This window comes from Sus scrofa, chromosome 14 (assembly GCF_054392235.1).
Source record: "Sus scrofa isolate SSC_HxYL_T2T_F1_AM1 chromosome 14, Sscrofa_HxYL_maternal_Yorkshire_Landrace_v2.0, whole genome shotgun sequence".
NCBI lineage: Eukaryota > Metazoa > Chordata > Mammalia > Artiodactyla > Suidae > Sus > Sus scrofa.
The window spans coordinates 103737664-103764753 of NC_139396.1; the positions used below are offsets into that span (position 1 = coordinate 103737664).

Sequence of the window (27090 nt, forward strand, 5' to 3'; positions counted from 1 at the left end):
CTACTAAAATGAGACCAGAGAGGTGAGATCACTAGCCCAAGGTCACACAGCTAGAAATGGAGCCCTGCTTTGCCTGGTTCTAAGCCAACCTTCCTGGTCTGGGTGTTGGCAGGGAGGCCTACCATTCTAGCTGGTGTTATCCAGCCACAAGGGCACTGTGGTGGATCAAAGCTTGGTGGCTCCAGGTCTCATCCCCCTGCCTGATGGTGTTTCTGCCTCCTCTGCTCAGGCCCCCCAATTCTCTGTCTCCAGCCCACCTTCCCCCAGAGGAGGGGAGGGTAAGGGAAAGCCCCCTCCCCTGTGCTGCTCCACACTCCAGCTCATGGAAATGAAAAACACATTGGCTTCATTATCCTGGACTGAATGAGCAGGGTTGCCATGGTGACAGCCATCTCAGGCCTGTGAGGGGGCAGGGAAGGGGCTGGCGAGGCTGTGGCAAGTGGGACCAGGCTATGGGTGAGCAGATGCACCAGGTGGGCAGGGCCCAGAAACAACGGCCACTCACGCTCCCCGCCTTCATATCGGGCCCCCAGCTTCGGATCACCATTCTGGAGCAGAGAGAAGCAGACAGGCCTCGTCCACGACTGACCGGCCCCAGTTCACCTGTCCTACCGCCTGTCCATCTCTTCCCTTCCTGGAAGGGTGCTGAGGGTGCCTTGCATGATTCTGGATGTCAAAAGGGAAGGAAAAGATGGAGGGGGCGGCCAGGAGGGGGCAGTGGCCTATTTTCCTACAGAGATCAGCCCTGGGTCTTCATTCACCTCTCCAGGGGCATGGCCTGAGGAACTGGCTGAGGATGCCAGGCCCTGCACACCCCAGCACGCCTGTGTAACCAGAGCCATCCTGGGGACCCTATCCTCAAGCATAACCCTCTTTCAAGAGGTCAGGTTTCCAAATATCCAGCAGAACAATAGGTGTGTTGGTGGCTATGGGGATGCCAGCTGGGAGCCCTGGCCCAGTGCGGCCTGTGTCTGTGGAGGCCCCAAGAAGGTGTCCTTAGTTCCTGAGCTGGGCCATCCCCATGACCCTGACCCAGGTGCCCTGATACCCAAATGGGCCCTGCTCTCCCCAGGACCTGGCACCCTGGGGCTTGAAGCATGGCACCCATGGATAAGTCCTGGCCCTACTACCCCTGTGCTCAAGCTGGTCCATGGGAAGTTGGCTCCACCCCCTTTCTCTTCTGAGCTCCCTGGTGGTCAAGGAGCACAAGATGGCCCTCTGGAGTGGCCATTCGGTCTATCTGTTCATATGATCCAGAAACATTGGGGCAGCTGCCAAGGGCCCCTGCTGGGAGGTATCGAGTGCCTTCAGAGGGCTTTACTTTCAGACAGTACCAGTCAGAGAAATTCAGAACTGACCCCAACTCCAATTTCAACCTTGACCTTAACCCTAACCCCAGATCCAGCCTTGGCCTCAGTCTGCTAGCCCAGCCTGCCTGGGGCATGCTTCCAGTGGCTTTCTCATCCCAGCTGCTGTTCAAGCCATTTTGTCCACCCTGAGTGCCCCCACTCACACCTGCACACTGCCAAGTCCAGCCTCTTCCCACCTCCTATTTTAGACAAGAATACCCAGGCCAAGAGAGACATATGACTTGTCCAAGGCCATGGAGAGTCAGGGCAGCATGGCCTGGGGCGGGATGTCCCTTTCCCAGGAGGCCAGCTCTTCATTCCCTGGAGAAATGGGTTAAGGGTCCACAAGGCCCTGGACCAGAGCCCAGCAGCTCTAGGAGCTGGTGACAGTTCCCTGCCAGAGCAGGTTCGGAGGGGAGGCAGAGTGTGCCAAGGTTTCAGCTTTTTGACAGCTGTTCTCAGTGGGAGGGGTGCTCGGGGACTGGCCCCAGTCTTGCTGACTGAGCCTCAGTAAATGGGGTCACTCTGCAGCCCCGCCCACAAACCGGCCACGTGCCTCTGAGGAGACAGGTGGAGAGCAGCCGAGCCCGGCAGACGTGGTCGGGGCGTCCATGGCACGGCTGTGGTCCTGCCTCCTGCCAGATGGAGGCTGGTGCTGAGAAGAAGGCCGCCCAGGCGGGACAAACCCCAGCACCTCCCTGTGACAGGGGAAATCTAGTGGTTCCCAAGCAGCCACCTGCCGCCCCACTGCAACCGGATCCCAGGGGCTCATTCTCAAATGCAGATTCCCAGACCCTCGCAGGGCTGGGCCAGAGCCCAGGAATCTGTGTTTGCAGCTTCCCAACCCCCAGGCTCTGAGCAGTGCTTGCCTTGCTGCCTCCAGAGGCCTGGCCAGCATCAGGGTCTCCGGCGGGGCCTTCACCTTTCTGCAGAGGCCGCCTCCCTGTGCTCCTGGCTCCAGGGTCACAACCCCTTGCTGACCCTTCCTGGGCCATATTCTGCAGAAAATCAGCCTGAGGCCAACCCTGTGGTCTTGTGCCCTCCCCTCCCCCCGCTTCCCTCTCATCCATCGTCCATCCACCCAAAGCCCACCACCCCCACAGCACTTGTCCCCTGCCATTGACCTCCCCTGACTTGGCGGCTGTGTGTCCTGGGCCCGCCTCCCAGCCACCACCATGGCCACCGCCCGGCTCCCCGCCCGTCGGCCAGGGGCGGCCACTGGGCAAGGCTGTCATTTTCCCTGCTGGAGATTATAGGTTTGGGGCTGAGGGAGTCTGAGCTGGAGGAAGAAGAGTGGGGACTCTTGCCCTGGTGCCAGTCCTGAGAGACACCTCACGGGTAGGACAGCCTGGTGTGAAGTGCTCTTTGGGGCAGGATGGGGATTCCTATAACCTGACGTCACCCCAGCTCTGAGTGTGCAGGTGTACGTGGATGGGTTCACCTCTCAAAAGGGTCAGACAGTCTCTCATGCTCACTGAATTTAGTTCTCCCAGCAGTTCTGCAAAGCAAGCCCAACTCATTTCCCAGAGAGAAAAGACAGAACTCAGAAAGGGCAGTGCACTGGCCTGGGTCACACAGCAGGTTAGGGCAGAGCCAAGACTCTGCCTACCCTTGCTCTCGTTTGCTGCCTGGTTTGGTACTCTCTCTGCCCCGCCCTCACCCATCCTCCCATCTATGAGGGCAGGGAGCAGGAGACTTGCTGGGAGATCACAGCCTCCAAGAGGGGCTGCCCACCTGCTAGGTCGCCCATCCAATGGCAGGTGATGCAGTCACCATGCCTGCTGCTGAGGAAGGCTCTGCGGAGCAAGGTTTGGGAAGAAAGCATGCATCCCTTTTCTGCTCTGCCCTCACAGTGCCCCCCCGCCACCCCCCCCCCCCCCCAGAGCTGGGTCTGGAAGGGACAGTGTGAGTCAGACTCAAGAGTGTCAGAAGCTGGAAACATCTTGTGGGCGTGCAGAAACTGGAAACATCTCGTTGTTCACAGCTGCGGGAACTAGGATGGGGTTTCACACCAGTGGGGTGACCCCAACCAGACCCAGACCTGGGTCCCCTCTTTATCTCCTCTGGGGGTAATGCAGTGAGCATCTGTGTGCCCAAGAACCCCAAAGGTTTGAGGATTTGAGGGAACACGGTGGAGGGGTTCTCAAAACAGGCTCTGGAATCAGACTCTGGAAATAGACTGTGGAATCAAAACAGACTCTTGGAATTCCCGTCGTGATGCAGCAGAAACGAATCCAACTAGGAACCATGAGGTTGCGGGTTCAATCCGTGGCCTTGCTTGATGGGTTAAGGATCCGGCGTTGCCGTGAGCTGTGGTGTAGGTCTCAGACTCGGCTTGGATCTGGCATTGCTGTGGCTGTGGTGTAGGCCGGCAGCTGTAGCTCCGATTGGGCCCCTAGCCTGGGAACCTCCCGGTGCTGCTGGTGCAGCCCTTAAAAGCAAAACAAAAAACAAAAAAAGCAGACTCTTGCTGGGTTGCTGGGCTGAAGTCACAGAACTTCTCTGAGGCTTGCCTCCATGTGATGTGTGTTTGAACGAGACAAACCTTAAACACTTAGTATAGTACGAGATATGTGGTAAGTTCAAGGGATGTTTACTAGCATCCTCCTTCTCAGTTCTGTAGGTGCTAACAGGTCCTGTTCCCCGCCTTCTAAGCAGTGAGGACCAGGGCGTGAGGGCTGGCAGTTCGGTGGGACCCACTGGATGGTAACTTGTGCCTGGTGGGGCTTCCCCAAGGCCTGGTTGCTCTGGAGCCAGCATTTCTGATAAGCAGAACCAGGCCCCCCCTAGACTGGCAACCACTCCCAGGGCTGAGCTGGCCAGATCACTGGCTACCTGAGGAACCTCTGCAGAGCTGATGCATAGGTGGCCAGGTCACCTGGGCCAGCCCCAGGAACAGAGGCCGTGGAGAGGCCTGCCTGTTCTTGGGAATTCACGGCATGTCTGCCTGTCACAAGTGCCTCGATATGCAAGATTTGTGGACGAGCCTTGCAATTCTGTTTTCTCTGAGGGTTATAAATCAGCTGTATGCACACCCTGGATGCCACCCAGCCTGAGGCGCACACACATGTACACTCCCATCCACGCATGGAAACACAGTTCAGACCCTACCCACTGTTCCCCAGGGTGGGAGAAGGTGCTCCCCTGGGAGCTGAGCCCTAAGAAGGGAAAAACTCAGGCCACCAACTGCTGCCTGGCCTTACCAAATACCAGAACCATCCAGAATCAAGGACTCAAGACTGAGGCAGGATGTCCCAGTGGTCGGAGAAACAGCATACCATAGAAGTCATTAGTGTGAACATAGGGGGCCTCCCTGGCTGGGTCCAAACCTTGGCCCTGTAACTATGCCCCTGAACATATTGCTTCTGGAACTCGGTGCCTCGGTTTCCCCATCTGTGAAATGGAGCTAATTATAGCATGAATGTCCTAAGATGGTTAAGAAAATAAAATAAATAAATGTGTGTAGAAAGCTTAAAACAGGACAGGCTCAGGAAGGTTTGGCTCTCATCACCATTAAGTAAGGGTATATCTAGATTTTGCCGTCACACCAGGGCTTGAATTCCAGCTCTGCCTCTAGCTGTATGAACTTGGCAATGCTACTGAGCTCACCTGTAAAATGGACTATTACTACCTACTTCATCGGGCTGTTCTGGCCTTAAAGGAGATAAAGCTTATAAAGGATGCAATATCAGATCCTCAGGAGACATCAGCCAGTGCCCTGATGTGGAATGTAGGGACTGGAGCCTGTGACGGTAGCTTGGCTCCAGGGCGTCTTCCTGGGGAATGTTTAGTTGGGGGGGGCGGAGCAGGGAGTGGGGTGGAGGGGAGTGGAAGGGAGAATTCCAGGAACCTCTGTCTTCTCTTCAGCACCAGGGGAGTAAACCAATAGCCAGAGCGACTTTCCCCTCCCTGCCCCTGTCCCTCCATCCACCCCTCCCCTGAGAACAGGCTCGGAGACTGGCAGGTGTGACTCACGGCTCTGCCATTCACTTACTGGGTGGCCTTAGGCAGGTCACTTGACCCCTCCAATTCCCTCCAGCTAGGAATAATTGTGCCCACTTCCCCCAGCAACTGGAGAGAGAGTTAAATGAGAGTGCCTGTGGGACCCTTAGCGCTGCGCTGGGCTAAGTGCTCTGCAGATTCGATTCTATCACCAGCCCCTCTTGCCTCCTTTGCTCTCATTCTCCCCCTCACACTCCACCCCTCCCACACCTGATGTGGATGGCATCTTCCCAGGCCAGACGTTTAAATATTCCTCTCTCCGGGAAGATGAGCTCTAAAACCCCAGAGGCGCCTCTGGAGCCACTTGAGCAAGCCTGGATAGAGGGAGTTGACCTCAGAAATTCAGACCCGCTGTCCTGTGATGCAGTTCCCCTGTGCTAGCCACAGGAGGCTGAACATGTTGGACATGCGGCCTGGCCTTGCTGGACTACTGGCCACCCACCCCGGAGCCTCTGCTGCTCCCTCGAGGCCCTGGCAAATGCAGGCTTGTTTCCAGGCTGTTGCTGGCATTTTTACCTGCTCAGCCATAAAGCCCTGGAAAGCGGTGATCTGGGGATGAGTAGCTGCTTGCACAAATGCAGGGGGGGAGAGACGGGGACCGGTGCCCACATTTTTGCAGAGCTGACATTTTTGCACCTCTCCCACCCAGCACACTGCCTGGGAGAGCGGGATGGTGACGGCTTGGCTGTGGATAATTGTCGGGAGCATCCCAGGCCAAGCCTTGGTCTCCCAGCAGAACTTTGGAGGCTGGACTTCTCTGTTGTCAGGGAAACCAGTGTGTTCCCTGGAAAGGAAACCACAGCGCCTTTGGCTGTCTACACCCTCCTCCCTCCCCCACCAAAAAAAAAAAAAAAAAAAAAAAAAAAAAAAAAACGAGTTCCCTCCAAAACTGATTTTCCCAAAACTGTCGAGTCGGCAGCATCCTGCCTCCTCCTTGAGCCTGCTAAAATTATAGAAAATGAAATCTACCCCTGACCTTGTGCTTTTCACCTCTTTTTTAAACATCCCACTGTAGCACGAGGACATGTTTTGTTTTTTCTTATTTATCTTCCTCCTATGCCAGCTGGGGCTCTGAGTCCTTCTCTTCTCTTGTTGACTGGAACCAGAAGGGGAAGGACTTCCACATCTTCTTTTTTTTTTTTTTTTTTTTTTTTTTCCTTCAGCTGTCAGCAGAAATAAACAAGCAGGTTTATATTTGGAAAACAGAGGGTCCCAGCCACCAGCTTACTATGTCCAGGGTAGGTCCCAGCCTTTATAGTCCCTCACATGACAAAGGCTTGAAACTTGATCTACAGATTTGCGGGGGGGAGGCTTTTGTAGTAGGCCTGTCTTTACTCACGTTGACTTTTAAATGCCATTGGAGGCTCATGGGGGATTCTCCAGTGGCTGAGGAGGGATGGTTCTAGAAGAGAATTCTCTGGAGCACTGCTAAAGCAGTCTGGTATGGGCAGGGTCTGAAGGACCCCCATTTTCTTCCCATCCATCTTCTGATCCCTGTGGGGGGGGGCAGGGAGCTTTCACCCCATTTCACAGTCAGGGGACCTGGGCCTCAGTGGGGGTTCGAGATTGGCTAAGAGTACAGTTGGGATTCACAGCCAAGGCCCCAAGGCCCCCCTGGGTCAGTTCATTAGGAGACAAAACAAAACAGGAAAGAAAAGAGAGAGAACCGTCGCCAGGCTTCACCTCAAGATCCCTGATGCTTTGGGGGGCCGGCGGAGACGGATGTCAAGGGACCTTGATCTCAAACCCAGACACGCCCCTCCCCCTCTGGGGCTCGCGTCTCCTCAGCTGAACGACTGTCTGGACCTGAAGCCTCTCGAGGCCCCTCCCAGCTCTGCCCCACAGTCAGTGTTCCCAGGGCCACTTTGTTTTGGTGATCTAAGCAGTTAATTTTTCACCTAGAAGTGACTCTCTGTTCCGTAAGTAATTTTAAACAAATTCTGTTCCTGTTTCTGCACTTCCGTCGGGGAGAAAACAAGACCCAGCTGGGTTTTCCACTATCCTCAGCAGACAAGGATCGCGAGGGTCCAGCAGCTCTGTCCAGGAGGAGAGCCACGAAGGGCCCGACGACCTGGCCTCGGGTCAAGCAGATGAGTCCTGAGGAGCCATCCTGATGGGGTCCGAGTCCTTCTCAGCCCCATTCTAGGTTTCCAACAGATCTTTCACAGTGATTCCTGATCCCCTCTGTCAGATCTCGCTATTAGCATGAGGCTCTGAGTGTAGAGTAAACTAATGAATTACAGCATGATTACACAGCACATAATTAACTTTGTAATTAATATGCAACTGCCACTTAAGCTAAAACACTGCTTATAGAGACGTACGGCAATAGTAAATCACAGGTCAGAAATAGCACTTTGGAATTTTCAAAAGAATGAGCGTAAGCAGGGAATCACTTAAGGCAGCAGGGCGAGTTAATTAAAAAGCAGATGAATTGTGAGCATCCTGCTTCATTTCAATACCTTCTCCCTTAAGAAAGACCCTGAGGCCACCCTACCAGGCTGGCTGGCCAGGCCTGGTCAGAAGGACACTGGGCATGGGTGGTTTTATTTCCAAAATAAGCAGGCCTTCCTTGCCCCAGCCCAGCCCACCCCCATGTCTAGGCCCTCCGCCCAGCCGCTCTGCCCCTGCTGGGGACCTGGACCCTTCCACCTCCAGAAAGCTTACGGGGTTGTCCCCAGCCCAGCTCTGGCTTTCCATTGTGGGCACTGCCAACGGGTCAGTTAGTACAGCTTGTCTGCCTTCACCTGGATTCTAGGGTTCTGGAACTCAGGGATGCCATCTTTTTTGCGTTATTTAATCCTTTTTTCTCCCAGCCTCCTGCCAGAGCACTGAAGCTAGAAAATGCCTGAGGAGTCATCTTGCTCAGCCCGAATTTCACCAGGGCCAGACAGTTGAGGGACTGAGTGCTACAGGCACACGGTGATACAGACCTGGGCCTGGCAGGAATCCCTCCCCTGCATCCTCTTTCAGCCCTGCATCAGGCTGGATGGACTTTGGAAATGAGTCAAACGCAGGTTCCAGTCCCAGCAACCACACTGCCCCACTGTGTGACTTTAGATATATCCTCTCTGGACCTCAGTTTCCTCATCTGTGAAGTCTGAGCAATGATGCCGCCTTCCTAGGTCTGTGTGAAAGTAGGTGGGAGAGCATGTATGAAAGGGCATTGTACAGGAGTTGCCGTTGTGGCACATCAGAAACAAGTCCAACTAGTAACCATGAGGTTGTGGGTTTGATTTATGGCCTTGCTCAGTGGGTTAAGGATCCAGCGTTGCTATGAGCTGTGGTGTAGATCACAGATGCGGCTCAGATCATGCCCTGCTGTGGCTCTGGCATAGGCTGGCAGCTGTAGCTCCAATTAGACCCCTAGCCTGGGAGCTTCCATATGCTGCAGGTGCAGCCCTAAAAAGCTAAGCAAAAAAGAAAAAGAAGAACCCGACTAACGTCCATGAGGATGCAGGTCTCAATCCCTGGCCTCATTCAGTGGGTTAAGGATCTGTAAGTTGCAGACACGGCTGAGATCTGGCATTGCTGTGACTGTAGTGTAGGCCGGCAAGCTACAGCTCTGATTTGATCCCTAGCCTGGGAGTTTCCTTATGCTGCCCTAAAAAGTAAAAAGAGGGGGGGCAGGGTACAGAGGGGGTGCTCACTCAATCCCAATACCCCCTACCATCCTCTGAGGTTTGGGGGGTATGATGAGAAGTATGTGACATCGCAATCAGCCCTGTCCCTCAGACCCAGAGCATTGCAAGTGGAACTGGCATGATTGGGGCCGCCCAGGCCAGGAGCCCCCTGAGAATGGATGCCTCTTGTCCACATCTCCAACTCTAGACTGGACACAGCTGATGCAAAGCTGGCAGAGGGTAGTGCCCAGCAGATGACTGAACTGAAAGGCCTCTTCCGGGCAGTTTAGAGCTGGGCAGCTTTCCCAGCCACCAGCCCCCTGCCCCAGGGTGATGTGGAAGCAGCTAGGTTTAGGGGATGGATGCTGGGCTTTGAAGTCTGAGAGACGGATCTGAATCCCGGCTTTTCTGATCTTGGGCAAGTTCCTTCATCATTTTCAGTCTTATTTTTCCCATGTATAGATGGTGCTCATCATTCTACCTATATTGTTGTAAAGACAATTCACATGAAAGACCAAATGTGCTGCCTGACACACAGTAATACTTAATGATGTTGTTCTTATTCATAATTATGCATGGAGATTTCTGAGTGGCTTCTGGAGGGCTACCCATGTCCACAACCTCAGGGAGAGAACTCTGGCTGTCTGGGCCACCTTGGCCTGCACCCTCTCTTTAGAGATCCTGGCTTAGTTGGGGCAGGGGAGTGCCAGCCTCCCCAGACAACCCGGTGCCTGCCTCCAGCAGTTCAGTTGACCTTCCAACTCTGGCCTTTGCCCTTTGAGAAAGTGACCTGGGTTTCTCGCCTCCTGCTGTGGGTCAGTCTTGCTGGGGGCAGGGAGCTGAGGGGAACCCACAGACAGAGTCCGGCTGGTTGGGTACCCATAAGTCATGGAGGCTTCATGAAGTTGGCCTTCAGTATTGGATTCAGAATCCATAGCCCCAGTCCTCTTGGACAGTGGGTTTCAGACCTTGGCATGGGTACCCTGTGACTTCTCTTCCTGTAGACACTTTAGTTTCTGGTCCCCACCCCGACGGACACCCCTCCCCTAGGCTGCCAGCCCACCCATCTTCCTGTGCGATCTCTCTCCTTGCTGTCCAGGCTCTTCCCCTGACAGCCGCTCCTCTTAGATTCCAATTTGTCAAAGCCAGTTCCAGGAAGACTTGCTCTGTGGGATGTTACAAGGTGTTTAGTGGGAAAAAAAAAGAAGTGTTTTGTACTCTAGTCACTTTGGGAAATGCCAGATTCTTCAAGACCCTTCTCATGCAGGTGTGCAGCCTCCTCTCGAGGGGTCTAGAATATGCAGCTTCTCCCTAGCCAGTTGACCAGAGAATGCTTCCTTCTAGGAGGCTCTCACAGCTCATGGCACCCTTTCCAAGGCACAGACCTCAGGAAGCCTGGTCTGGGGTGTCCTAGCCACTGCCCTCCTGGACAGACTCCACATGGGGGTCCAGGCACTGGTCTGGAGCAGCAGTGCTCAGCTCACAAGTCCTGAATCACTGACCCCATCCTTCCTTCAGGAACTTTCCACAACTGGCTTTTGCCACCAGGACACATTCCTCCAGTTTCTCAACCCAGCATTCTGGCCAGTGGGCACGGGGCCCCTGCCTCAATCACCCACATCCTCCAAGGCGCCCAGCACTGAGGTGTAGGATGGTGAGAGCAAATAGCCCAGGTAGCCTCACCCCCGCCCCTCCAGCCAGAGCCACGCCGCTTCTATTGTTGCATAAACTGAGCTTCTGCCTAAGATGTTGTTGTAAGGTTACAAAACTAAGTTTTGGGAGTGCCCGTCGTGGCACAGCGGAAACGAATCCAACTAGGAACCATGAGGTTGCGGGTTCAATCCCTGGCCTTGCTCAGTGGGTTAAGGATGCGGTGTTGCCATGAGCTGTGGTGTAGGTCGCAGGTGCGGCTCGGATCTGGTGTTGCTGTGGCTGTGGCAAAGGCCGGCAGTAACAGCTCCAATTAGACCCCTAGCCTGGGAACCTCCATATGCTGCCGGTGCAGCCGTGAAAAGACAAAAAATAAATAAAAATAATACATTTTAAAAATAGGTTTAAAAAATAAGTTGGAAGTCTTTAGTGTCTAGGGTGGTGGCTTTTAACTCCCCCTCCCCAGCCCCCCAGCAAGCACCAGCCCCCTGGGCCCCTGTTTCTTCCTGCCTGTGATGGAGATGATAAGGCCCACCTGGGCCCTGTATAGAGCCAGCGCCCCATGCTCGGGGCTGTGCTAAGTGCTTGCTATTCACTAACTCACTCAGGAGCCCAGCAGCCTAGGAGGTAGAACCCACTGTTATTGCCTCCCTTTGCAGAGGGGGGAGCCTGAGGCACACAGAGGACTGCATTTTGCCCCAGGTCACAGAAGCTAGCCAGTGACAGAGCCAGGATTTAAACCCGGTGACCGTAACCACTAAGCTCCATTGCTCATGTAAATGAGGTGATAATGAGGTTCTGCTACCCTTGCTTTGGAAACTGTATTGTGCCTTGCACCGTCAAGTCAGCCCATGGTTTTGGAACACCCCGTGTGAATTTCTGTCTCTCAGCAGACATTCAGGAAGCAAGTTTTCAGGTTGCCTGTGGGGTGCCCAGCTTGTCCCTGGAGGGTTTCAGGGATAAGTCCCCCACTCCCAGCCTGGGTCAGGGGTGGCCTCCTCCCCAAGTAGCCTCACACCCAGAGATTCCACAAGTGCAGATGAGATGACAGGCAGGGTGATGGGCACCAGACACAGCTGACTCACCCCCTGTACCACGGGCCTTCTAGAAAGAGGCAGGACTTGCAGGGTCAGTGTGCCAGCTTTAGCCCAGCTGAGATGCCAAAAATCAGCGTGGAGCCATGGGAATTTCACAGGGCTTCTGTAGAAGAAACCACAGATGCTTCCCAAGTGGGAGCGGAGCCCCTGCTCCTGCCAGGCCTGCTCCGGTCACCCTGTCCTTCCCCACCCCCACCTTGAGGCTCCTGGAAGCTGTCCAGGGAAGCTGGCACCTGCAAGGGGTGCCTGGAGTCAGTTGGGGCCGAGAAAGCTGCGACGTTTAGGGCCCCCTTGCTCCCAAGGCCTGGATGTGGGCCTGGCCCCACTTCTGACCCAGAACAGGGCCTCAAGGTTCTGCTCCACCTCCACCCCGACCCGTGTCCTAGGCCTGTTTCCTTATCTGTAAATGATAGACCTGAGCAGATCCTCAAATCCATTCTAGATCTTAGCCGTATGGAGTGTTTGCTTTGGGAGTTCCCATTGTGGTGCAGCAGAAACGAATCTGACTAGGAACCGTGAGGTTATGGGTTCGATCCCTGGCCTCACTCAGTAGGTGAAGGATCCAGCATTGCCATGAGCTGATGCGGCTTGGATGCAGTGTTACTGTAGCCATGGTGTAGGCCGGCAGCTGTAGCTCCAGTTAAACGTGGTGCAGCCCTAAAAAGACAAAAAAGACCGTTTGCTTTTTTATCATCTATCACTTTTAGCTCAAGTAAATGCCTGCTTTCTGATTGCTCTGTTTCCTCCACACACAATTTTTAGGGGGAAATGTTTTTTAAAATCTGACAGTTTATAGCAGCTAACTATAAGAAAAGCCAGACAAAGTTCATAAAAATAAAAGCCCAGGCTCTGAAGAAACAGCTACTGTCCTAAAGCAGTCAGGCATCCCTGTGTGACTCAGTAATAATCGCTCACCCACTCTGAGCCTCAATTTTCTCCTCCACAAAATAGGATAATACTTGTCCACTAGCTGCTGTGAGGCTGATTGATGATGTAAGGTTTGTTGAAATGTGGCTGGCTTGCCTGAGTGATCTAGATGTGGGCTCTCAGCTTGAGAAGGGCCTGGCTGTGACTTCCAGTTTTGGGGAAAGAGAATTAAAGTCAGGAATTGGGAACTCGGCTTGAAGATCTCTGCTCGTGCCTTGACTGGCTAGTGAGCCCCCGCTAAGCTCTCCCCATTCTGGGGCTCTCTTCACTCTCCTTTTAGAAATGGAGCTGCCCAGAAGTTTTCTTCTCATGTGTAGGCACCAGGTGGTTAAGATGGCTGGACAGGAGTTCCTGTAGTGGCACAGTGGTTAACAAATCTGACTAGGAACCATGAGGTTGCCGGTTCGATCCCTGGCCTTGCTCAGTGGGTTAAGGATCTGGTGTTGCTGTGAGCTGTGGTGTAGGTCACAGACGCAGCTCGGATCTGGTGTTGCTGTGGCTCTGGCGTAGGCCAGCGGCTACAGCTCTGATTAGACCCCTAGCCTGGGAACCTCCATATGCCGCGAGAGTGGCCCTAGAAAAGGCAAACACCCACCCACCCACACACAAAAGAATGGCTGGACAGCAGGGAACAGTGTGGAGGATTGGTTGAGCATGTCTGGACCCAGTGGGAAAAGTGCGTGACTGATTAGCCATGCCTGTTATGGGTGCAGGAGGTGGGGGTGGCGTCCCACACACCACAGCCCTGCCATTCCTGTGCTAGTTGGTCCTTGAAGGCTCGTCTAGCTCTGACTCTCCCACGGACATACCGTCCGCCCTGCCCCTGTCTGGAGCTCCTAGAGAATGCCAGGTGGGTGGATTTGGAGTCTTGAGCTGGGGTAGAGAAGGGACAGTGGAGAACACCTCTTTGTCTGAAAAGCTGGAGCTGTAAGAACATCTGCAGGGTATTTATAGCCTTCTGGAGGATACCAGCTGGTGGTCGGGAACCCTGGCTCCATCTCCAGCTTCATCTCACCCTGTGTCCTCCCAATGTCCTGAGGAAATTATTTCCACCCTCCCTCTTCCCCATTTCATGGTGCATGAACCTTTGGAATCGTAGGCCAGATCAGGGTCACTGCATGGGCACTTCTATTCTAGGGAAAGCTTGCGGTCCAGACCCAGCACCAGACAGCATCATGCTGTGACTCCCTGTCTCTGCACTGTCCTCAGGGTTATACAGCAGTGACAGTCACCTTTCTCACACACAGGGGCAGGGAAGGAAATGAGGAGGAAGCCTGCCACATTCCATGGAGAGCATGATGCAATAAAACATCATGAGCTGTATAACCAGACTGGGGCTCAAGTCCTGGCACTGCCACTTTCAGTAGTGTGGCACTGAGCAAGTCATCAGAACTTTCTGAGCCTCAGTTTCTTCTTCTATAGTATGGTAATAATAATTAGAACATCACAGTGGAATTCTGAGGCTTAAGGTGATATGAGTAGAGAACCTAGTATCTGGCACATATAGCTTCAATAGTTGCCGCTTTCTCTTTCCATGCCGAGGAAACAAAAAGCAGTGGTGGCATAGCCTTGGGGATGAGAGCAAATCTAGCAACCTTATCCAGAGCTGAAGCTGGCCCTCCTTCACCTCTGGGGGAGAGAAGCTGTCAGGGAAAGTTCCCTGTGAGGTCATGGATTTGGAGTCTAGCCAGAAGGTGGCAGGAGGATTTGGCCTCAAGGACGTAGCCTGGGCCTGCTAAGGTGTCACATGCCCCAGAGGGATGGGACACCCAGAGTGCAGATTCCCAGCTCAGGGTGGGTCGGGATATGTGTCAGGGCAACATCAACATTTTCTCCTAGATCAGCCAGCCTCCCTCTCTAGATGAACTCCTGTGCCCCTAAACAGGTTGTCAGGTATACATAGCTGTGTGGGGCTGGCCCTCAGGAAGCCCCCAGTCTGAAACACCCAGGGTACGTTGTGTTGTCCCTTTAACCACCATTGACAGTGGGGGTTCCCATAGGGTGGGTACTGGGAGATTGGGTCATGGAGAGAAGTAGGTCTACCCTTCCAGGATCCTCAAGTGTCAAGCCAAAGCCTCTGGGGCCAGCGGGTGCAGAGTCTTGGCCTAGGGGCATTCCCCGAGTTGAGGAGGGGGACCTGGTTTGGGACGAGCTCTTGTCCAAATCAGGATTTCCCTTTTCTGAACACTCTACCCTGAGCCACTTCACTTACTCAGCTCCTCAGCCCAGTGGGTTAGGGAAGGGATGCACCTTTCTGCCTGACAGATGAGAGCACAGGCTCCGGGAGATAAAGCGCCCCCCCCGCCCCACGGCCTCACAGCCAAGACGATCTGGCTCTCGGGACCCACCCCCTACCCAGGGACCTCACCCTGTGCAAGGCCACAAGCTGACCCAAGGGCCTGCTCCAGTTGCCCGGCCAAGAATGGGAAGCAGCTGGTCCTGGTCAGCTGCCTGGAGCTGCCTCTTCCCTCCTCCCCCCTCACGTTCTGTCCCTCTGCTTCTCCTCCTAACTTCCCTGGGGTAGGGCACAAAGTCACTCTGACTGTCTTTGCCTCACCACCACCCTCTTCCTCTGTCTCCAGGCAGTGTACCCAGTGTAGGCACCGAAGATTGGGTGTGGAAGTGTCACCTGCTGTGTGACCACAGGGAGCTGCTACATCTCTCTGAGCTCCTTTATCTCTCTTTTTTTTTTTTCTATTTTTTATTTATTTGTTTTTATATTTTTTTAATTGTTATTTCCCCGATACAATTTTTTTTCTGCTGTACAGCATGGTGACCCAGTTACACATACATGTATACATTCTTTTTTCTCACATTATCATGCTCCATCATAAGTGACCAGACATAGTTCCCAGTGCTACACAGCAGGATCTCATTGCTAATCCATGTCAGGATGGCTGAGGGGTCTAAGGCACCAGACTCAAGCTTCTGCTTCCTTTATCTTTAAGATGAGAAAGGCATGGGATTCCTGTCGTGGCGAAGCGAAACGAATCCGAGTAGGAACCATGAGGTTGCAGGTTCGATCCCCAGCCTCGCTTAGCAGGTTAAGGATCCAGCGTTGCCATGAGCTGTGGTGTAGGTGGCAGATGCAGCTCGGATCTGGCATTGCTGTGGCTGTGGCATAGGCCAGCAGCCTGTAGCTCCTATTGGACCCCTAGCCTGGGAACCTCCATATGCCGTGGGTGCGGCCCTAAAGAAAAGCCAAAAAAAAAAAAAAAAAAAAAAAAAGATGAGGAAGGCATCAAACTACAGTGCTTTCTTAACCTCAGTCACTTTCTTCCATTTATACTGGTTAAGATGTTCCTTTAGTCTGTTTAGGTCTGCCATCCCTCCCTAATTTAATCCTATCCTAAATAATAATATCCACCAACTCACCAGTGATCATTGTTTTAGTCCACATCCTTCACTATGAAAATGTAAATGTCTTCCCACCTAAAATCCTCCTTATTCTACCAGTGGTTATATGCATCACTCTTCGGGAACCCCAGACCGGGTTGTCAGAGTCTCTTTCAGTCCTGCGATGCTCTGATTAGGGCTGAGTCATTGAATTTTCTTGCCACTCTGGGCCCAGTGATGGTCATCTGTCCACCCATCTATCCATCTATCTGATGAGCATTGTTGAGTACCAGGCTCTAGGCTAAGCTGTGGGAATCCATAACTAGAAGATATCCCAGCTGATGGGGGAGACTGATGCAAAGACACCCCACTGGTCTAGTGCCACCAAGCTGGGGTGCATGACGGGGGCACTGAGGACATAGGAATAGACAACCGAGAGGGTGGTCGTTGAACCAGGCCTTAATGGAGAAGGGGGCCAGGCATTCTGGGCTGAGGCACAGAGGCAAAGACCTGGAGGTGTGACCTTCAGAATGCAGTCCAGGAGGCAGGGAGCAGCATACGGTGGAGGACATGGGATCTGGTGAGGAGTGGTGGGAACCGGGGGCCAGGCCAAGGAGGACCTGGACTGACACTGTCACGTGCAGGTCATCGCTGAACGTGGGGCCCACAGTATTTGCCCCTCTTGGAGTCCAAGAGCTAGAAAGGGGCTGGCTGGGGTGGGTCCACTGGAACCCCACGCTGTCCTGCCAGACTGAGCGGCGGGCAGGTCCCAAGCTCCCTGGCCCTGGTGATGTCTTGGAACGCAGGATCTGCTCTGCAGACTAGGTACAGCCCCCCCACCTCTGCTGCCGGCATCGCTCGCCCCAGGGGATCCGAGCTGCAGATGTGCATGGTGATTGAATCGTTTCTGCACACCACTGCTCACACAGCTCCCCTGGGGACCCGCCACTTGCCTGTGCAAGCTGTCAGAAGATGTGTGTGCGCCGTGCGTCTGGGCCAGCACTGGAGTGTGTGTGTGTACCTACACTGAAGTGTGCAAGGGGGTATATAAGTATGTGGGTGTGCACACACATGTGCAAATTCCTCTCCCCTGGGTGCATGTGTGTTTAGTGTACCAGTTAACTCTTCTGGCCTCAAGAGGGAAAAATAAAACATAGCGATGTTTGTAATGCAGGTGTTGGCCTGCCACCCGAGGGAGCTCCCTCTGGGCTCCAGGACTCCACTTTCCACAGGGAAGCTAAAAGCACCCCACTCCTTATTTCTAGGGAAGAGCCTGCTGAGGTCACATTTCAGGCCGGATGAGACAACCAGGGCCCTTCTTAGACCCAGCCAGATGGGTTCCAGTCCCTCTTGATCCTTGTCTCCCCATGTCCTTCCCCTCTCTCGGCTCCTGCTTGCCATCCTGTCATCCTGCATGACGGTCCAGGACCAGGTGGTCCCCAGGCACCATTGCAGCTCTCAACAGTCTACTGTCTGAGCAGCCATACGTGCCCGGGAGCAGCTAGCTTTTCTTGGGTGCATCTTCTTTCCTAGGCCCTGCTGAGTCTGAATTCGCCAGCATCCCGCTAGTGGTGAGACTTGCATGCTGGAAGCTTGGCCCTTTCAAGGACTCCCCTGGGAGTTGGGAGGACTGAGCCAACCCAGCTGTCACTGTCAGAAGACCTACTATGTGCAGTTAAGCCGAGCTGAACCTAAACTGCAAGGAAAAGTACGTAACAGAGAAAGGGACAGTGTCTGAGGTGTTAGGTGACCCTGGAACAGCCCCTCAGGACTGCCTTGCAACAGGCTTCGCAGTTCTAAAGTCAAACATCCTACACTTGTTGAGATGGCATTTTCCAGACATCCAAATCCTAAGATGTTGGAGTTTGAAGGGCTGTCAGCAGCTGGCTAGCCTTCATTTTACAGATGGTAAAATTGAGGCTGAGTGGCAGAGCTGGGCCACTTCCAGGGCCCCAGGCTGACTAGCTTTGCATCTCCTATGGACCTCACACCAGCAGAGGGCCAGGGGTCACAATGGGTTAACCACCTGAGCCCACTCCCCAGTCCAAGGCAGACAGATGTCAGGAAGGGCTGAGACCATGAGTGCACCCACGGCCAGGCCAACAGTGATTTCCAGTTGGGAGAAAGCCCAGCCATGGTGGGCGCTGGAGCTGCAGCCACCGCCATGGATTTGTAGAGACTTGTAAAGGCTTAAAAGGAGTCCAGGCTTGGAGGGGGAAGGCAGCAAAGCCCAGCGATGCTCCTGCGGTGGAGGGCGACCTCTGCTGGCCACTGAGTGCTTGCCATTTCCCTGTGCTGGCCAGCATACCAGGAGCCGGGTGGCCCTGGCCTAGGATGGCCTTGGAAGCAAGTGAATGGGTTTGGACAGGTTGGGTGGAACTGGGGGAACATCTCTTTGGGCCCAGGCACAGCTTTGGGTGGGGACTTCTAGGACACTCTGACCTCTAGTCTGGGAGGAGTGAAAAGAACAACACATTCATGGTTAGAAAGGCAAAAGGGTTTGAATCTCAGCCCAACACCATTCCAGCTATGTGACCCAAGGCAAGTCACTTCACCTCTCTGAGCCTGTTAGGATTAAGTGAGTTAGCAATGCACAGGGCCTGGCCTGATTCCTGAATACAGCAGGCGCAGAACAAATGGAAGGTCTCAGACTGCCCTCGGTGTGCAACCTCTCATGCCTCCTCCAGCCCGCCTCTTCTCTCCCTGCCCATGACTTTCAGCCTTCTCGGCTTTCAGCCTTTTTCTGCAGGGGCTGGAACTGCCAGCTCCATCCATTCCTAGTGTTAATAACGCCAATTTTCCATTGATCTTGGTGGTTTAAAAACATCACCTCACCTGTAAGTATCTCCTGAATCAGCCAGACATTTTGTTCTTTTATAGGTTAAGACATTCATGACACACAGATGTCCCTATGAGCTGTTCTGTCTCTCCTGATCTCGCAGGTGTTCCAGGCTCAGCCATTCATTTCTTGGTTTCTACAGCGAGGAGCCCCCACCTGGGAGAAAAGCCCCCTGGGATCTAGATCCAGCCCAGAAGGGCCTTGTGGCCTTAGACACCACACTTGTGGGCCTCAGACTCCCCCAAATAAAACCAGCTGAACTCAGGGTGGTAGGAAACCTCAAAGCACTTTGGCTAATGAGATTCTAAGCATCTTTGAATCCAGAAGCCAGCTCAGGCTGGCCACTGGCTTCTAGATAGGATAGCCCATGAGCCAGAAGCAGACCTGAACTTAGTATTCCCTTTACTGTCGGCTTCCTCAGGTGAGACCTGAGGCCTCCTGCCATGGCCCAACAGGGAAGGACAACCTCTGGATTCCCAGGTGGTGGTCAGGATGGAATGAGCACCCCACCCCAGGCCCAGGAAACGATCTGTCAGTCGTTCTACAAGCATTTATCAAAACCCCACTAAGTCTCTGACACTACAGATGAAATGCCATGCCCATCCTGGGAAAAGTTCCTACTCAGAGCATTGTGAGGCCACCTAGTCCTCACTCCTCACCAAGGATGCTCTACAAATGGGGAACCCGAGTCCTAGAAAGCTAGAAGGAGCCTGTTCAAAGCCCCTGTGCTTGGAGGCATGCAGGTGCTCACTACAGAGAAGGAAGGCCCTGAAAAGAGTGCCCCAACCCTCCACAGTGCAGGTTTCTAGCGCCCAGGGCAGTTAGCTTCATCAACAGCACCCCCTGCTGGCACTTCGGCTCACCGCAGGCTCTTTGTCCTTTCCATCTGAGATTGAGGAGCAGCTGCTACTATTACCCCTGAGCCTCAGTTTCCTCTCCTGTAAATGGGGATATAGCAACAGTGTCTGTCTGTGCCCAGTGGCGGGACCAGCGCCTGACTCATAAGAGGAGTTCAACCTAATAGGTGACATGGAGTGGATATGGGCTTGGATCCAGAGTTCCTTGAACCCAAGGAAATGATTTTATTTTAATCTCTCCATGGCCCATAGAGCTAGCACAGTGCAGATATCGACAAGTATTTACCAGGTGAGTTGGAAACATGTATGGATGGGCAAGTGGAGACTAAAGATGTTTGGATGGATAGATGGACAGACAGGCATCTAGATGGATAAATAGTGGAGAAGTTGGATGTCTGGGTGTATAGATGGGTGATAGGTGAGGTGAATGGAGAGATGCCAGTTGGGTGAAGGTAGAAGAAATCAATGTGGGAATACTTTGATTTTTTTTTTAACCTTTTGGAGAGCTCTGAAATAAGGTGAACCCAGCAAGCATTTATCAAAGTCCAAATGCTAGAATGGCCCAGAAACTCCACTTCTAAGAGTGTGTCCTTGATTAATTCACACATGATGATGTGGCCAATATACAAGGCAGCCCTCCAGCATTATTTGCAATAATAAAAGCTGGGGGAGTTCCCGTTGTGGTTCAGTGGTAATGAACCCGACTTGTATCCATGAGGCTGTAGGTCAATCCCTGGCCTTTCCCAGTGGGTTAAGGATCCAGCATTGCCGGGAGCTGTAGTGTAGGTCACAGATGCGGCCTGGATCTGGCATTGCTGTGGCTGTGGTGTAGGCCAGCAGCTGTAGTTCTGATTCAACCCCTAGCCTGGGAATCTCCATATGCCACAGGTGCAGCCCTAAAAAGATTTAAAAAAAAACAAAAAAAACCTGTGAACGGCTCAGGCCTCATCACTTGGGCTAGAATGTGAGCCACCCCAAGCAGAAGGGCCTTGTCTGGGGCCTCAGGCCTTAACATAGCCCCTGGCAGGGGTGGACATTTCAGGTGGCAGGTGACAAGTAATTCATCAGTACCTTGGAACACTGTGCAGCCATTAAAAATGAAAAGGCTCCTTAGCTCTTGATGTGAAATAAACTTTGAGATATTATGAAGAGGAAAAAAGCAAGGACCAGATAGTACTATAGAATGCTATTGTTTTATGGTTTTTTAAAGGGGTGTCAGGGGATAGTACATATAGATATTCGCTTCTCTAAGAGCGCCTCAGAAGGAGGCAGCTGACACTGGTTCTCTCTGGGAGGGCCCCTAGGGCAGGGGACAAGGCCAGCACGTCACTGGACATCTGTGATTTTTGAACCATGCACGAGTTGCCTTTTCAAGCACAGTTGGAGCAATAAGAAATACTTTAAAGGAGCTGTGTAGTGCAGAGCTTCTTGGAAGATGAGCAGGGCCTTCTTCCTCCCAAGGCTGGGGCCGGCCATGCTGTTGGTTCCCTCACAACCAGGGTGCTGGGGCTGGGAGCAGAGAGCCAGGACATGGGAACAGACAGGCTGACAGACACAATCCAGGCTCCCTCTAGCCAGGGGTCTTGGCAGGTCTCAGACCTCAGTTCCCTCATCTGTAAAATGGAGATGATTCTCATCTTACAGAGTGGGCATGAGGAGTCAGGAAATGCAAGCGCCCAACACCCAGAAAGTGCTTGGTAGATGGGACTTTTAGTGACATGGCCGGAGATGAGGGGCTGTCAGGGGGCAGTACTTTGGGATCGCAGAGAAGGCCAGGGGCCGTAGGCCTCTTTTCAGCTCTGTGTCTGACCCATGTGTCTGCAGCCTGAAATGCCTGCCACATTGTGGGAGCGCAGACCCAGCCGGCAGCAGGCAGACGTCTGCTTTGGCCCAAGGACCTGGTGCCCTGAGCAGCGGGGGGAACCAGAGCTGAATCTCTCTCCTCTCTCCTCCTCTCCACCTCTCCCAATCTCTGCCTTCACCATCATGGCCTCTCTTGAGAGGCGTTGGGGGCTCCAGGGGCTTTCTGGAGCTGAGAGCCTTCCTCACTTAACTTCACCACCTAGAAGGATGTCACAGCCATGCTTGCGTTCCCAAGGCCCAGCACCATGCAGGAAGAGTGAGTCTGGCAAACATGACATCCGTGCACCACTCGGCCATGAATCGGCAGTGTGGCTTCGGCTCTGACACGGGCTCCCTGTGCCACCCCGGGCAACTCCCTCCTGCTCTGAGCCTCAGTCTCCTTATCTGGGAAAGAGGGTGCTGCTGATGGCTGCCCTCCTCCTCTCCCAGGAGGGCAAAGGGGAAAAATGGAATTGTGTGTAAAGTGCAAGGAACTCTAAGGCATGGGGGATTCGAAGAGGGGGTGTGGCACCCGTGAGAGGATTGCTGTGCATACACCACATGTGCATCACATGGAAAGATCCCCATACACACGTGCACACACACATGCACACACACACGGCCACATCGAGGGTGCTAAGCCCCGAACCAGGAATTCCGAAGATGGGGCGGCCGTCCCCACCACCACCACCCTGGACACGCGTCTGTGTGGAAATGTGTGGTGGACATGCCTGCCCAGTGTTCACATGAGCCACCCACAGAGGACACCCGGAGCACTTCCTGCCCTCGCCCCAGGGTGCAGTTCCTCCCCCCAGCACAGGGCTGCCCAGGGCAGAGGCCACTGCGGCTCACAAAGGGTCCTGGAACCTGCTGGAGCCACTGGGGTGAGCAGGCTTGTGTAGAGGCAGGAAGGTGGCTATGAGGTTGGCAGGCCTGGCACAACCCCAGTGACACCCACTCTCCCCTGTCTTCACAGGCTGGACAACGTTCATGGCTCTCGGGTAGAACCCAGCGAAACGGCCAGAATGAATTCTATGGACAGGCACATCCAACAGACCAATGACCGACTGCAGTGCATCAAGCAGGTGGGTGTGTGGCCCAGGCTCTCTCCTCCTCTTCCACCAGCCTGGTGAAGGCAGGGCAGGCAAGGCGGGCAGAGCTGTGGGGTGCTGGCCCGAATAGTAGCCGAGCATCCGGGGTGCTGGGTGAAGGTGATGGTAGGTGAAGGCTGACTGCCTGAGGCTCTTCGACCACCCCCGTCGTGAGAACACGGCTGGCATGGACCAACCTCACACTCGAGTCACACACCTGGATTCACATGTCCACTCTGCCCTGTCTTTCCCTTCCCTTCCCAGCTGTGTGACTCTGGGCCAGTGTTGTGCCCCCTCTGGGCTCTGCTATGTACTCTGGGCTGTTCTGAGGATGTGGTGAAATGTCTAATCTCCTTCCTAGACCTAAACTCCCCACCCTCTGCACCAGTGATTCTCTGTAAAGAAAGAGAAAAGGAAAAGTCCTGGGGAATTTCATCATCTTACAAAAAAGGAAACGAAGGCATGGAAGCAGGAAAGGTGTGGCCTGAAATCACAAGCCCAGCCCCACTGGTGCCAGAAGGGCCTCATTCCAGAGGGTGCAAGATCCCTCTCCTGCCTGTGCTCACACCAAGCTTAAGGGGTGATTCTCCTGCCAGTACCCTGTCTGGATTGTTCCGAGGTAGGGAATATCATTGTGGGCCCAGTAGGTCCCCTTTAAGAACCCTGCTTGAGTCTGGGCAGGTTGGCGCCCCCAGTGGTGACCATGGGTGATGCACCTGCCCTCTGAGCTCAGCCTCCCAACAGCCCGGTGTCACAGTGTCCCTGCACAGATTCCCGAGTGTTACTTTACTCCAGGAAGGAGCAGATATGGTGGAAGGGGCATGGGCTTTGACATCAAACAGAGTGGGCCCAAATCCTCACTCCTCCTTGAACTCACAGTATGATTTCAGGCCTGGCCCTCTTTGTCTGAGCCTCAGTTTCCCCTGTCAAATGGGTCCAAGAAAGCCAACCTCATAGGATGTTCTGAGGACTTGATGGGTGGGACATGTAGTCCAGCCTGGCACGTGGCAGGTGATCAGCTATTGGTGACGGGGCTGTTGTCCTCAGTGTCTCGGTGACAGGGTGGGGCGTGCTGGGGCGAGTCCCTGGCTTAGGCAGGCTTAGCAGGCAGCTCACGGCCCCAGGACCCTCACAGCCCCACCCCCTCCCAGTCCACCCTCCCCGAACACCAGAGCCCAGTGGAGCTGAGGTTAGTCTGTGGGAATGAGGGATGCGTGTCCTCTCATTAGCATCAAGCAGAGCAATCTCAGAAGCCTGTGCGGGGTCTGAGGAGAGGAAATTGAAGAAGACTTGTTACAGATTGAACTCAGCCCAGCAGCTCTCCCAAACGCCAATTACGCCTCTGTTCACAGTCGCAGAATAGAAACCAGACGATGGGCTTCTCCTCCCCTGCCCTTCTCTCCTTCTCCTCCTCCTCCTCCTCCAGGCTCTGCGGGGCTCTCTCCCAGCTCTGCCTTTGACCCAGTTTCTCCCGCCCATGAGGGATCAGCTGTCAGTGGCTCCACCCCCAGGAATACAGTCAGGCCCCTGTGCCTGAGCCCTCTAAGTGCCAGGCACACAGCTCCTCCTAAAACCTGCTCACAACCTGACTTCTCTCCCTGCATCTGGTTCTACATCCCCAGGAATCAGGGCACCCTTTACTCCCTGGGCCTCCCCAGGGGTCCAGTGCAGGCAGAGGCCCACCCAGCAGCTGCTCTCTTGAAGCACGGCACACAGGGCTCAGGTTTACCAGTCAGCGAACCTGGTCCCCTAGTGCCACTCACTAGCCTCCTGACCTTGATTAAGTTGCCAGTTTACCTCCCCTCATCTGTAGAATGGGCATCGTGATGCACACCCAGCCAGTGGGTCTCAGAGCTGCTGAAAAGCCAGGGATCACCTCCACTCCCCCGCCTGCCCCACACATACATGTGCATACCCACACACAGAAGCCTGCTTTGGGGCTAGAAGTGCAGTGGCTGGGAGGGTGAGCAGGCTGTCCAGGTGCCCCCCAGCCATCCAGAGCTCCCTGAGTCCTCCACGCCTGCTCCCGAGCTTCTGGTCTGACACAGCTCAGTACTGATATCTATCTGCTCAGCAGCTGCCCGGAGACAGTTGGTTCTCAGACATCCTGCATCCTAATCAGAAGAGAAAGGTCTGCATGCTCTGAGGATGATGCATGTGCTGGCTCTGCCTACCTCTGGCCAGTGGGACTATGGCTCCCATAGGGGTTGCCTCACAGCCTCGAACCCTCCGCCCCACCTCACTTCTATAGCACAGCCTTCCCTATCCATGCGACCTGGGTCTGGCCACTGCTGTCACTCACCAGCCCCCCAAGCACACAGCAGTCCATCTTCCCTCCAGGCCTCTGGCTCAGCTGCCTTTCTGCTTTCTCAGCCTCAGGTGCTGGGAAAACTAGTGCCCTCTCTACACCACCTCCTACTCAGGGACACAGCACGTTGGGACTCCACGTGAAAGCTGTGCAAATCAGCTACTTCCTGCCCAGCAGCCTCCCCACACCCCAGGTCCCTTTGGAGTGTCTGCACTTCCCATTTCTGAGCCCCAGGGCTTCCTCGGCACCCAGCTACGTCACTCACCCACGTCACTCACCCTGCTCTTTGTCCCTCAAGCTGTAGACCCTGTAGGGTCTACAGCAGGTCTCCCACCAGGCTGAGCTCCTCAGGGGCAGAGGATGTGCCACATTCATCTGTAAGTCAGCAGAGCCCAGGCCAGGGTGGGGCCCAAATACATTGGGGGGAAGTGGGGGAGGGGTGGCCTCAAGGAAGATAGCTAAGGGAATAAATGAACGGGTGCAAGGATGGACATACAGCTGGACAGCTAGGTGGATGGGTGGTAGGTGGATATACATGATGGATAAATAAATGATGAGTGAATGGATAAGTAGATGGTTGGATACATTCTGGATGGATAGGAAGATAGGTGGGCAGATGAATGGATGGGTGAGTGACGATAAAGTAGTGAATGGATGAATGGGTAGGTGGGCGAGTGGATGGATGCATGGATGAATTGATTCATTTTGGGATGGGTGGGTAGGTAGATGGATGGATCACTTGATTCACAGATGGATTCATAAGAAGATGCATTCATCACTTGGCTTGGGTAGCCAGTCCCTATTCTAGGCATTGGTGTCCCCTACTCCTGCCCCAATAGTCTCAGTGGCCACTGAACATAGCCCAGATTTTTGGAGGAATTGTGGAGGTGGGCAGGCTTTGTGGTGGAGGGTGGGATATTATCCAATAACAGCCACAAGTAGGGAGGCCTCTGCCTATGATTCAAATCTGTGCTCCCATCCCCAAAGCATCAAAATCTAGCCAAGCTCACCCCATCCAGCCCTGGCCCCTTTGCCTGCCGCTAGGGGTCTGTTGCTGGCATCCTCCACAAATGGACCATCCTTTGGACAGCTAACTGCTCACCATTTCTGCATGGACCTGGCCTCAGGCCAGTTTGGGGGATTCTGGAGGTGAATGAGGCACCGATTCTACTCTCAAGGAGCTCGTAGGAGAAACAAGAAACCATATAGAAGTCCTAGCATAGGGAGCAACAGCAGTCTTTAAGTGACAAACTGTGTAACAGGGACATCATTATGTACGTTGTTTGGAAACTTTGTAGCAGCCCTGCAAGCAGTCCCTACCCCATTTTGCAGATGAGAGATCTGAAGCTCAGGAACACACCTGGGGTTGTGTGACTCTGGCTGAGACAGGTTTGTCCTGTTCATTCCACTGTATCACTTAGCCACCTCGTAGTCTAAACAGACGACAAAAGCCCAGAGAAGGGAAGAGGCTTGGTCAAGGCCTCAGAGCCACTGACCGACAGCTACTGAGTGGGATGCCTGGCATCCTTTCAGCTATTGAGTTGCACCCACGAGTGACCACCCATAGCTCAAGCCATAGGCCCTCTGAGCTGGCTGGAGGGAGGGGAGAGAATCTCAGAGATGGGCTGGCCAGATATGAAGGCTGGGTGCTTGGGGGCCCAGAACAAAACTGGACCCTTGAGACTGGCCTCAGAGACCACTTGTGAGCCCAGAGCCCCAAAGGGGGTGCCAAGAGTAGGGGTGCTATGGGCGGGCAGCTCCGAGAGTGCCATGCAGTGGTTGCTGACCCTGCTAATTGGGTGTGACATCACGTAAATAAACGGAATAACTCAGTTAGCAGAGAGAGGCTGCTAGGCAGGGAATTAACTGATTTGCATGGCTTTCCAGGCAGAGACCAGATGCTGCCCGTGGCCTTGGAGGGCCCATGTTTTAAAGAGGGCACAGGAGGCAGAGGTGAGGGCCCACTGCTGCCCTCTCAAAGGGTATGCTTCTCGACGTGGAAGTCCTCTTGTCTCCCCCGATCACGTGCAGGGAGCTCTGTCTTCGCAGAAAGCTGTGTGTGGAGCCAGGGCTGGGAACTGCCCAGCGCAGCTGTGCTTCCAGCAGAGCCTTGGGGAGACAGAGTCGGGGCCAAGGGCAGCCCCACGTGGGAGCAGCCCACGCGACGGG

General features: G+C 54.1%; 1 protein-coding gene across 8 annotated transcripts in view; it reads left to right on the forward strand.

Annotated features, from left to right (window-relative positions):
• The window catches only part of ZMIZ1 (zinc finger MIZ-type containing 1), a 192538-nt gene that overhangs the window by 58759 nt on the left and 106689 nt on the right, over positions 1-27090 (forward strand). For all 8 annotated transcript variants that reach the window (XM_084997405.1, XM_084997408.1, XM_013983374.3 and 5 more), the window contains exon 4: positions 22499-22607. In XM_084997405.1, the coding sequence (XP_084853531.1) occupies positions 22548-22607 (60 nt within the window). In that variant the 5' untranslated portion in view covers positions 22499-22547. The remainder of the gene's footprint in view (positions 1-22498; positions 22608-27090) is intronic.